This window comes from Lampetra fluviatilis, chromosome 78, assembly GCF_964198595.1.
Source record: "Lampetra fluviatilis chromosome 78, kcLamFluv1.1, whole genome shotgun sequence".
NCBI classification, from domain to species: Eukaryota; Metazoa; Chordata; class Hyperoartia; order Petromyzontiformes; family Petromyzontidae; genus Lampetra; species Lampetra fluviatilis.
In genome coordinates, this window is record NC_136352.1 from 1,484,289 (window position 1) to 1,497,338 (window position 13,050).

Here is a 13,050-nt window from a genome sequence, read left to right on the forward strand (position 1 = left end):
ATGCCAAAATTGAAGCTTCGTTCGATTAAACCCACCAGATGGCAAAACATTCAAAATTGTTTATCCTGAAGCTCTCCAAGGACAACGTATTTAAAAGCTGTCATTATGAAACAAACAAGCCCTGTGATTGTATAACACAACCAAAAAACCGTGACAATATACACACATTTAAACACTTCATTGGTAGGATTCAATAATTAGAATAAAGCCAGCATTGCAAGACATTACTCTTAATGTTTGATTACTGAGACCTGTGCAAAGCCAGGTAACTTAGCTAGTACTGAATAATATACTTCCAATAAAAATGTGTGCATGAGTGGGTAGCGGTAGTGCAACGGTTTGCATGCTGCGCTATAAACCCAGCGACCTGATTTATATTCCCACAAAACAAAGCCACAACATTTGGCTGTTGCCTGATGAAGCTGGTTGTAATTACTAGCGAACGTCGTACCCAGATTGTAAAATGTTGTGGCTTGGCTCTCCAACACACAACCGGTGTGCTGTACTAGTGACGAATTGGCCACGTTCTGTTTACGAGACAAACCATACTTATTGGCTGTCAGGTGGTGGCGGGTTTAAGGACACCTTTTTATATTCACGCGATCTAACCCAAACAAACCTGTATTACGAATGTATATTTGGAGTTTGCGCGTCTCTCTCCCCGTGGTCGCGTGGATTTTCCTCTGGATCCTCCGGGTTTTCCCTCCACATTTAGAGTCAACATCACCACGCGTTTAGAGTATTTGACCGCTATACATTTCCACACGTTGATAAGCCACTTTGTTGTGGGAAAGTCGCTCCTGAAAAAGAGCGGTATAGCTCAAGTGGGCTATGCCTGGTAAAATAATAAAAACTGTATATTTAAAAGAAACAAAGTTTAAAAGTAGTGAGCCAGGTGAAGACAAATTAAACTTAAGCAGAGAATGAAGGCAAATTCAATCAGGCAAGGGCAGGAGGCAAGGCCCCGTATGGCTAGGCCCCACGTTGTAATGTTCCAACCTGGACATCAATTCCATCCTTGCTGCTACTCAATTGATATCCCTACGAGAGAGAAAGAGCGAGGCTCTAACTGGGTAAACAATAACTACCACAACCACGATGTGAACTTCTCACCTCGGATCTCAGTGAGTGCGCGGAGCTGACGCTTCCTGGTATCTCGTGACGTCAGAGAGCGGGGTTAGAGTTTAAGTTTATTTAGATTCCTATTCCATTGCTCACTCTCTTGAACATTGAACCCTTGGGTGCGTGAGCTCAACAACGTGAACATTGTTTGTACACTCACTGTGTATACACTGTGTATACACAATATGTCAACACTGCGTATGTGTGTACAGTGTGTGGGTGGTCCGAATCAGTCGGGCGGCATTATCTTTTCATCAACTGCGCAATGCTGTGTTGAAGCCACCTTGTCGGTAGCTCCGCATGAAGATTCAAGTTTTCTCGGCCAGTCATGCCCTCCCTTCTCTCGGGATGTGAAATGTGGACCCCTCTAAATGGAACATCTGCGCCGGTTATTAACATTCACACTTGCATGCCATGAGGGAAGTGGTAGGGCATTCTCTATTTATTGCAGAGGTACACACCCCTGGCTAATACAGTAACATTAAACAAAATATGCACTGTCTGCTTAACAGTGGATGTAAAACATACTATTGTGTCATTCAAAACACGTAGGTCATTGCATGTTGGTGTCATTGCCAAAATTTGGGCAATTCCAAATATTATCCAGAAATTCCACAACTGTGATTACACATCAATTATTGCCCCCTACTGACAGACTCATGCCCACATGCAGGCTGGTGCTGGGCCACCTTATGCCACAGAGGCAGCTGCCACCTGGGGGTGCTCTTCGAGTGTTTGTGATGAGATATAATACAAACTCCGAATTGCTGAGGCAATTAAGCAACTTGAACACGTAAGCTTTCGCGACAAATATCATCCATAAGGTTTTTTGGGTTAGATTGTGTAAATATAAATGCGCTCTCTCTAGTCGTCTAGCATAGCCTAAACACAACCCTGACCGTGTAACACCGATGGCGCTGACTGAGACAGCCAACAACTATCTGGCCGTGCATTATCTAGCCAAGGCGGCGAAATGACCGCGACGACGAGACGAGCCCATTCCCAGAACCGGCAGCCCTGAGCTCCTGCTCTCAGCTGATTTTATGCTACCCAGCATGGCCTGACTCCGCCCTGGTCACGTGTCCCTTCTTGAACCCACTAGCAGGTTCCAGGGGGTTCCAGATAGGGTCTTCCGTGACCCTTGCCCCAGTTCTTCCGCCCTGCCGACACACCCGTGTAAATGGTCACCGGCGTGTGCACTGTTTGTCCACCGCAGTTGCCGTTGCTGGACAACAGATGGATGACATCCAGCAACTGCAACCGGTGGACAGGCAGAGCAACCCCAAACCCCGAGGAACACCACCAACACGGAAAAAATATTCACCACAAAAAAAACCTTGGTTGCAACACTTCCCGCGAACCAGAACCACATAGCGCAACCACGGCACTCCCCAATGGACCACCAACAAAAAGGACAACCCTCGGTGCCCCCCGCAAACCGAAAACATGCAGCGCAACCGCGGCATGTGCAAGAACGCTGACATGGACCGCCCAACCGCGATGCCCCCCCCCCCCCCCCCCGAGAACTGATAACGCAACCCAAACAACATACACAACCCCCCCGAATCCCACCTTACAAGGGAGAGTCCGCCTTTACCAGAACATAGCTCACGTGAGCCGATCCTTGACACTGGTCACCCCTGCCTTGGCAGGGTCTTGCATTCCTTGAGATTCCGAGGTATGGAAACAAAAAAACAATGGACTAAAGGGCACGGCCTCTCCCTGAATTTCACAGAAGCATCTAATCGGATCCAGCCCCTGACACGTCGCACACGGCGGTCTCGGAAAGCATCAGAGACTCGGATCTGGTAAAGCATAGGAAGATGTTGCCGGCGGGTCGGAGTGCGTCGGTGGCGCTGCCAACACCCTGGCATTCTATAGCGATGTGGCCCAGCTGACCACACCTGAAACGCTTGGCCGTGGGACCCCAGGGCGGAGGGGGCTGCCCCGGTTGCCAACCCACCCGCGGGGGCCTTTTCCCGTGCGTCCCCAGGCCACATACCACAGCCACCATGTCCTCCTCCCGCCACGGCCAAGCCGCCACTTTGGGCCAATGCTGGTGGGCCTCGTGGCCCTAAATTTCGTGGGCCACCTTCAAAGACGTAATCCCCATGCCTTTGGCGAAGAGCAGAATGATCCCCGACTCGCGCGCCAACAGCCTTTCCGCCGCCAAGGAGTCGAGCGCCGTCTCACCCATCTGGGGGTACGCCTTCCGCCCCCAGCACCAGCAGCGCCTCCCAGAAAGCGAAGGGCATCTCGGCCTCCCCTTGCTTCCGCTGGAGAATCTCGTGCAGCCGTCGCGCGGTAGGCCAAAAATTGCCCCTTGCAGCGCCATCGACTCCGGCGCCCCTCCAGTGCTGTCCGGTGCTCTCCGGAAAATAGCGCCCACCGGCCATGCCAAGCCCTCCACGGGCAAAATGGCGCCAACCACATGCAGGGTCTCCGGCCCGGGCTCCTCCGCTCTCCCGCACTGACGGGGACCGCCGCCAGGGTCCCCTCGTGACTCGTTTCCGCGCCGCTGGCCGTGGTGCGCCTCCCCTCAACTCGGCGGTCCTCGGCCATGCCGCGTGCTCGGCACACGAGCGCTGATTCGCCGCTGCACTCCCGCCGATCGGCAGCCGCTCTGCTGATCCGTAGCCGCTCTCCCTCCGATCCGCAGCCGCTCACCCGCCGATCTCTCTCTCCACCAACGGGCTTTGTAACCGGGGTCCTGGGGCTGCCAGAGGGATGAATGTTTCACTGTTCCCATCCTCCGATGACACTATAGGTGGGTTCTTTATTCACTCCACTCCTGACACCAATTGTAGTGTCATCGTGGCGGGAGACAAGGTTTCTAAGGGGGCACCTTCTTTATCAACACCTTCACAGTTTCGCCATCGCACTCTCCCTAGTCGTGTAGCCTAGCCTAAACACAATCCTGACCATGTAACACCGATGGCGCTGACCGAGACAGCCAACAACTATCCGGCCGTGCAATATCTAGCGAAGACGGCGGCAAAGATGACAGTGATGACGAGGTGAGCCCACTCCAAGAACCGGCAGCCCTGAGCTCCCGCTCTCAGTTGCCTCCCTTCTCGAACCCACTTGTAGGTTCCAAGGGCTTCCAGATGGGGTCTTCCGTGACACTTGCCCCAGTTCCTCTATTATTTTTCCACCGCAGTTGCCGTTGCTGGACAACAGTCGGCGTTATTACACTACACTAGTACAGCACACCGGTGTGTTGGAGAACAAATCGCGTGGTGGCGGGTTTCACAAAACATTCATATTTACGCGATCTAACCCAAAAAAACCTCTTATGGGCAATTAAGCACCATATAAATGCAAATATTATCGTAACATAGCAATTGCTTGGGAGCTTATTGGCTCTCGCTCACAGGTCTACAAATACTGGCCACTCTTAATCTGTAGGTTGAACCTAGGAATTGAGTGTTCAACTTCACGTTCTTTTCATTAAAAGGCCTGTGCCAAAGGTGAATCTACTGGGGCTTCATTGTCTCAAGGTTACACATCTACCGGGTCTCCATTTGACTTTGTATTGTCTAAGAAGTCCACCCACACCTCCACTTCCACAAACTGCTGGGAGTTGCTTCGCTCTGCCTCACAGTCAGAATTCTCCTGCTTCACGATGCATCCATTGATGTGAAGGTCTGATTTTGGAGTTGAATCTTCATCTTCACATTTCACTTCTTCGCTCTTCACTGTCACTTCACATTTCACCTTTTCATATTTCACCTTTATACCTTTTAAAGTCTCCAAGCTGGGATAATCTTGTGGTTCCCTTATCATGAAGGATGGGAGCATTGCAGCACTTTGACTTTCACAAGCCGATTTCAGACTCCTCTCCTTGGGGATCTTCTGATGACTGTGTGTTCTCTGGTGTCTTTGAAGATTTGATGACCGTACAAATGCCTTCCCACACAGAGTGCACTTGAAGGGTTTCTCTCCTGTGTGTGTTCTCTGGTGATTTTGAAGAGCAGTAGAACCTGAAAATGCCTTCCCACACACACTGCACTTGAAGGGTTTCACTCCTGTGTGTGTTCTCTCGTGGCTCTGAAGAACTGATGACTGTATAAACGCCTTCTCACACAGTGTGCACTTGAAGGGTTTCTCTCCTGTGTGTGTTCTCAGGTGTATTTTTAGAGTAAATGCCTTTGAAAATGCCTTCCCACAAACACTGCACTTGAAAGGTTTCTCTCCCGTGTGTGTTCTCTGGTGGTTCTGAAGGCTTGATGACTGTGAAAATGCCTTCTCACACACAGTGCACTTAAAAGGTTTCTCTCCTGTATGTGTTCGCTGGTGTCTTTTAAGATGTGATGACTTTGCAAACGCTTTATCACACACAGTGCACCTGAAGAATTTCTCTCCTGTGTGTGTTCTCTGGTGTCGTTTAAGAGTAAATGCCTTTGAAAATTGTTTACCACAAACACTGCACTTGAAAGGTTTCTCTCCCGCGTGTGATCTCTGGTGGATTTGAAGACCTGATGACCATGCAAATGCCTTCTCACAGACAGTGCACTTGAAAGGTTTCTCTCCTGTGTGTGTTCTCTGGTGTTCTTTAAGATATGATGACACTGCAAACAGCTTCCCGCACAGAGTGCACCTGAAGGGTTTCTCTCCTGTGTGTGTTCTCTGGTGTCTTTTAAGGTGTGATGAATCTGAAAATGCATACCCACACACACTACACTTGAAGGGTTTCTCTCCCGTGTGTGTTCTCTGGTGTATTTTAAGATGTGATGACTCTGCAAACGCCTTCCTGCACACACTGCACTTGAAGGGTTTCTCTCCCGTGTGTGTTCTCTGGTGGCTCTGAAGAACTGATGACCATGCAAATGTCTTCTCACACACAGTGCACTTGAATGGTTTCTCTCCTGTGTGAGTTCTCTGGTGCTGTGTCAAATTTCCAGAATGATCCATGCTGTTTGCATACTGGTCGCATTGTTGACTTTTTATACCAAGCTGGGCTGCGTGCTTTTGCTTCATCAGACCAATTCTGCAGAGGAAGCATCAGCTGCGGACAGAAAAAAAACATCAATAACATCTACGTCATTGTGCAGTCACAGACGAATGCATATATACACAGTCACATATGACTTACACGTCTATACTTATTCATAAATTCATGAGAGTGAAAGAGATTCCCCAAAACATCACACGGACTGTTAAGGCACAAAATGGCAGGGCAAGTGGTCAGAAATATGGCTGGAAGCCTAAGCATCTTCAAAATGAACGTTTACCCAAAACTCCAAGCACACAATTTAGGCTATCTGGCTATGAAATAAATATTTATTTAAGGAAATTTCAGTTTACATAGCAATGGGTGTCCAAAATACTACTTATATTATGCATTTATGTGTAAATTAATGTTCAAATGCAAATTCGGTAAAGCCAGGCTAGATTTGCTTGAATGCTCAGATGAACATATCTAACTTCAGCTGCATATGTGCTGTGTTAATTTTATGACAGTTACCATGCTCATAAAAGTTCCAGAGGAAAACTAAAATAATCTATTGTTTTGATTTTACCTCTGTGTTCAAGAGTTAATATACTTTACAGAAAATACAAAACTGACACTTGTCACACACTAGCATGGTAAAACGGTGGTGGTGTGTCCAGAAACATGCCTGGCCGCCTTCATCTGCTCAGTATTAATGCTTTCTCACTTCACCAATGAATTAATTGAGGATCATTCAACATAGCGGAGGGCCACAATAAGTTCAGATATAACTTATCAATCATGTTTGCTATCAGCGATAATCAAAATCTAATTGTTGAGTTCATAATGCAGTGAAATAACTGCGCCACCGCTCCCCACATAAATAACTCTTACATCCACATCCATTGCACATGAATCAGTAACAAATATAATAAACAGCCACCATTCATCACTAATTGTAGTAACCTTTTCACAGTGCTCATGCCATGATCGGTATAATTTAATACCATTTAAGTGTGGATCACTTGTCATCATGTCATGGGAATGATCCAGGTGTCAAGGAATGACTGACTGAGATGATTACAGATGTGTAATGAGACCGCCATCTCCTGTATTATGTGGGGTGATATACAGTTATGGGTTGCCTAGGGGAAGGAGTACATCTAGGCCAAAGGTAAAAGGGAGGAGCCACCCGGGAAGCCTCTGGAACGCTCCCGAAGGTTCTATGAGGGGCTTGGCCAAAGGCGGGGTTTAGTCGCCGGCGAGCATATATAAGCAGGAGCTAGAGCAAGGCGCGAGGGCAGTGCCAGAAGATCAAGAAGAACTCCCCGTCACTGCTGCCCCGCCATCTCCATCGGCCACGTGGTGGCTCGACCTTCAACCGCTTCCTAGCGCGCCGTCAGCCAGCGGCGTGCTAGAGAGTGGGTGAGCGCTACGTGGCGCGGGGCAGCGAAGCCACTTGGGCGGTGTGTATCCGTAGTGCGAGTGTGTGAAGAGACAGGAGACAACCAACTGTACCAAATATTTTTTAAAGAAACGTTTAAACTTTTTATCATGTCGGAGCCACTCATTACAGATGCACCAGCTGTACTCCCTGCTGTCTTGCTGCGTTTTAGGCACCCAGCGTTCCACCCATGCATGTGAGTATCGCTCCTCTGACCTCATTGTTGTTGCAGAGCAAATACCTGCAACTGCCCGGCAGCTGGGGGGAGAGAGAGGTGGGGGCTAGACGACGGTGTACCGTAGTTCAGCTATTATCTGCGCAGTGCGCAATCTACCAGTGCTAAAACTGTACTTACTTATCTACCAGTTATGTTACTTATTTATTGGATATTTACTTTTGTTACTTATTTACTGTTTTAAGTTCACTCGTTTCCGGTTAGTTTGTTTTCTTTGTGTATTAATATGATGAAATTAAGCTGCGGTAATGACGTTAAATATATGAATGCATGCGGGGTATATGACGTTGCGGGCTATCTGAATTTTTTTTTACACAAAACGCTATTTTTGCGCGGTATATGCGTATGCAGGCTATATGCGGGAAAATAAGGTAAATAGCGTGACATGAGCAATGGAAACAATGGAAATGCAGAGAAAAAACAAGCTGAAATAAGTGTAAATTAAAGAGCAGCAGTACACACAGGTAAGATGAGAAGCAGGCTATAGTCTAGATTATAGACTGCCAGTACGCCGAATCAGTGACATAAGCATTGCTACAGTCGAGATTAAAAGCTGGCACTACGGGCAGCAGCTGAAAAAGCAGGATACAGTCGACATGAAAGGCTGGCAGTACACTGAGTGAGGTAAAAAAGCAGGCACCATATTATAGACTGGCATACACTCATAATGGCCAAAAGGCAAATTAGCAGTGTAGATAATAGAGCGCGAGTGCACTGACGTTAATTAATGAGCAGGCAGCAGGCCACAGCAGACTGCAGCGTAAAAAAAGACAGCAAAAAAAGGTAATATTTAGCAATCTAATAATGAGAAATAAGTTTTCTGCACGCAAACATTATTATTGTAATATCTGCCAACGTATTTGTTTAATAATAGTAAACAATAATACTACAATAATGCTATCAAAGCGCTGTAATAATATTAATATCTACGGACTTCATAGTAGTAACTGCACGCATCGTGTTGGGGGGGGGGGCGAAGAGGACATCACACTGTGAAGAAAGAGCCGCAGCGTTATGTGTATATTTATTGCATGTAAAATGCGTAAAATAAAATGTTCCCCATGAGCTCGACCGAACGCGCATCACTTGGCAGGATCAGTCCCCCCCACGCAATTGGCGTGAGTTGGCACGGCCGATGTCGCGCAATAAAGAATAAATATAGCAAAATCCCACTAAATCCCAAATTTAACTAATTTAAAGGTGACGGACGTGAAAAAGGAATAGCCTATTCCCACTGCGGGACTTAGGACGTGCCGGCTGGCAAAAAATGTTCTACGTATAGCCCACCGTTCGAGAGCCAAATCCCTCGCAAGCGTGCGCGGAGACTTTTATATATAAGAAAAAAAAATAGGCCTTAATTAAATAAAGAATGCAGTGATTTAGTTTCTACTGAAAATCCATACTCCTCTGCTGTAGTCGATGGACAGAAAATACAGCAGCCCCTTGCATATCACGGAGATTACGTTCTTCGAAAGTGCCGCGAGAAATTCTAAAAGCGAGTTCTTCAATACTTAAGCCTTACCTAATTAATGGCGTTAGGTAAACGTCAACTAAAATTTACAACATCCCAATTGAAATAAGTCCTGTACTGTATTCCAAATAAACTAAACAATTGAAATAAACACGGAGAAACCATATACATTGTATAAATCTATATAAAGCAGACTTTGCGTTTGTGTAGATATTTTTGTTAACCATATTGTGCCAACACACCCCAATCTTTCCATGCATACTCACAGGTGAGTTAGTGTGTTTTTCGCACTATTTTACACGCTTTTTATTAACTCACTGTCTGTTGTTGTTGTATCCTCAAATCTTCTAACTCAATTTTAACCCACTTCCCAATGTGGTATCGACTGCAAACTTGGTATACTTATGTCATACTGATGACAATACAATATTCTATCATAAAAAAATTAATGAAACATATATTTTAAAACATTTCTTTTTAAATGTTATGTTTCGGCTTGGGTCTAATTGTCCACGCTCAACTAGCGTTGGCTGTAAATCACCATAGTCCCTTACGTTATGGCAAGCTTCGGGGCCACATCCTGGAGTCGTGGAGTTCTTCCATTGCTAGTACAGTATATTTAATTAAAGCGTGTTTATTTTTTTTCTATATTACTTATTTAGATTACCTGCTCAACTTCAACACCTGAAACACCTGCACACTCCAACCCCCCGCCGCTGCGTCCAACTCCCCCCCTGCACTCCTCACCACTCCCCCTCTCTTTCTATTCACATGGTATAAAGCTCAGGGCATTCTCACTACTTCTGGTTTGCCATACATGGCTCACCTCTAACACACACTGCAATATTTAACAAAACAATTACTATTCAAAAATATATATCAATACTACCGACCTCCTTCTACACAAAATAGATGCTATACAACAGCTATGACTAAATGCATCAAGTCGACATTGCTTGCTAAGGAATAACAAGCATGCAAAAACACACACTCACTTTAAACTCATTATGTGTGCACACACCACCACACACATGCTATTCATACCCACTTCAAGCACTACAAACAATTACTCCTTCCAACAACTTACAGGCTTATACCTCAATCCTTTGCGGCTAGGTCTTCACATTCATACAACGATTACAAATTCGAATATCATTTCATTAACAAACTCGATATAGTATTCAGTAACATACTCACTATTTACTATTTTTTTTGCTCATTAACTTTTACCTCCACTTATAATTTTCCTTGCGGAAAACGTGCGCTTCTCTTCATCAAAAGCGATTACAAAAATTTACGTGATTCGTACAAGTGCTGCAATGGCTGCACCTGGAGCTAATGATACTCTTAAACACCAAGACGTAAGACGGCATGCTGCCAGTGCTGCGATGGCTGTACCTACTCATTCCAACATCTGGATACATGCCTACATTTAATGTGCAGGGCCAGGTACATAATCGCATTGGCAGTCTGCTGCCACAACCTAATGCCCTACCTACATTACCACAGATCTACTTGCATGTTTGACAATACTAGACAGTGACTTTACCGAAAGAACCAAGAATATGAATCCCTTCAGTCACGAAAGCTTTAAATAAAAAAATACTAGACAGGCTCACCAGCATTGCAATGATGTCATCAAAACCAAGATGCAAGTCCTATTGCAAGTCACGCTCCATAAGCAAAACTCTCATGTTCACAGTTTGAAGCGTACTATAGAGAAGAGTGCTTCATAGTACAATGTCATTAATGCAGACTAAACTCCACATGGTCAACATGCGTGCCGCTTAAAAACATTCACAACATCTGAAGTCGCTGTCATTCTGACTGCTGAGCAACATGGCACTCGAGGAATCGTCTTGGAACTGAGAAACAATACCCTACACAGAATTGAAACACACGGACGAAATGATGCTCTTCAATGTCCACGGATTTTCTAGCAAGGTGATGATGGCTACAATTTCGTACTTTGCCAAACTGACCCAGCAACAGGCTTGTCGGCACAAAAGATTTCCGCCATGGACTTCTTTGCTTTCCAGATCATGGTGCGAAACAGCAGCTTCAATCTCTTCTTGAGATGCAAAGAGCTATTCCACCAATTTTCTGTCGACATGTATGCCAAAATTTAAGCTTCATTATTAAACCCACTAGATGGCAAAACATCCAAAATTTTTATCCTGAAGCTCTCCGAGGGTAACGAATTGAAAAGCTGTGCTTATTATGAAAAACAAGCCCTGCTATTGTATAACACAACCAAAAAAAGTGACAATTACACACATTTACAAACTTCATTGGCAGAATTAAATGTTCTAATAAAGCCAGCATGGCAAGACATTACACTTAATGTTTGATTACTGAGACCTGTGCAAAGCCGGGTAACTTAGCAAGTACTGAATACATACTATACTTCCGATGTTGTTTGTGCATTAGTGGGGAGCGGTAGTGCAACGGTTAACGTGCTGCGCTATAAACATAGTGAGCCTTATAATATTCCCACAGAACCAAGCCACAACATTTGGCTGTCGCCTGGTTGTAATTACTGGCTTAACGTCGTACTCAGATTGTAAATGTTGTGGCTTGGCTCTCCAACACACACCCAACCAGTATGCTGTACTAATGACGAATTGGCCACGTTCTGTTTACATGACAAACCCTTCGCAATTGGCAGTGTCGGGTGGTGGCCGGTTTAACGACACATGTATATATTTACGCGATCTAACACTAACCTGTATTACTGCTGTATATTTGTAGTTTGCGTGTCTCTCTCCCCGTGGTCGCGTGGATTTTCTTCTGGGTCCTCCGGTTTTTCCCTGCACATTTAGAGTCAACATCACCACGCGTTTAGAGTATTTGACCGATACACATTTCCACACGTTGAGATAAGCCACTTTGTTGTGGGCAGGTCGCTTCTGAATAAGAGCGGTACAGCTCAAGTGGGCTATGCCTGCTGAAATGAAAAAAAAACTGTATAAATATTTAAAATAAACACATTTTCAAAGTAGTGAGCCAGGTGAAGACAAATTAAACTTAAGCAGAGAATTAAAGCAAATACAATCAGGCGAGGGCAGGAGGCAAGGCTCCGTATGGCTAGGCCCCGCGTTGTAATGCTCCAACCTGGACATCGATTCCATACTTGCTGATACTCAATTGATATCCCTACGAGAGAGAGAGAGGAGCGAGGCTCTACCTGGGTAAACAACAACAACAACCACCACAACAACAACCACCACGATGTGAACTTCTCACCTCGGATCTCAATGAGCGCGCGAGCTAGGCGGCAGCTTCCTGGTATCTCGTGACGTCACGCGGCAGCAGGAGGTGACATGACGTCACTTGCGGGTTCAACACACAATCCCCTCTCCCAATAAGCAGCGGCGTAACAGGCCCATGTCGTTAATTCTAGATTTGAAGTTTTCGTGACTGCAAGGATTCATACTCTTTGGTTTTTTTCGATAAAGTTACGTAGGTAAAAAAATTAAAATAAATTAAATCACGACGTTTCGGAGGCAACACAAGCTTCCGTATTCAGGTGGAACCGTCACACTTCAAAACAGCAATTTTGCTGTAAAATTGTTTTGCTGTGGTTTTCACACCTGACGACGTTTCGATTGCAACACAAGCAATCATCATCAGGTGTGAAAACCACAGCAAGAAATTGCTTTGCTGTGGTTTTCACACCTGATGATGATTGCTTGTGTTGCAATCGAAACGTCGTGAGAATTTTATTGTTTTATTTTTATTATTTTATTATTTTCCTTCTACGTGACTTTACCAAAAGAACCAAGAATATGAATTCCTGCAGTCACGAAAGCTTTAAATCTTAATTTAAATAACTTTAACCGTTC

General features: G+C 45.4%; 1 protein-coding gene across 1 annotated transcript; it reads right to left on the reverse strand.

Annotated features, from left to right (window-relative positions):
* Positions 1-2,688: 2,688 nt before the first annotated feature.
* Positions 2,689-12,742, reverse strand: LOC144953552 (uncharacterized). Its single transcript, XM_078884111.1, has 3 exons — positions 12,452-12,742; positions 11,932-12,015; positions 2,689-6,130 (listed from the first exon to the last, which is right to left on the reverse strand). The coding sequence occupies exon 3, from the start codon at positions 6,100-6,102 to the stop codon at positions 4,624-4,626; it is 1,479 nt and encodes a 492-aa protein (XP_078740237.1). The 5' UTR covers positions 6,103-6,130; positions 11,932-12,015; positions 12,452-12,742; the 3' UTR covers positions 2,689-4,623.
* Between the last annotated feature and the right edge of the window lie 308 nt (positions 12,743-13,050).

Coding starts and splice junctions, on each gene's coding strand:
- LOC144953552 (XM_078884111.1), bottom strand. CDS start 6,102: ATGAAGCAAAAGCACGCAGCCCAGCTTGGTATAAAAAGTCAACAATGC.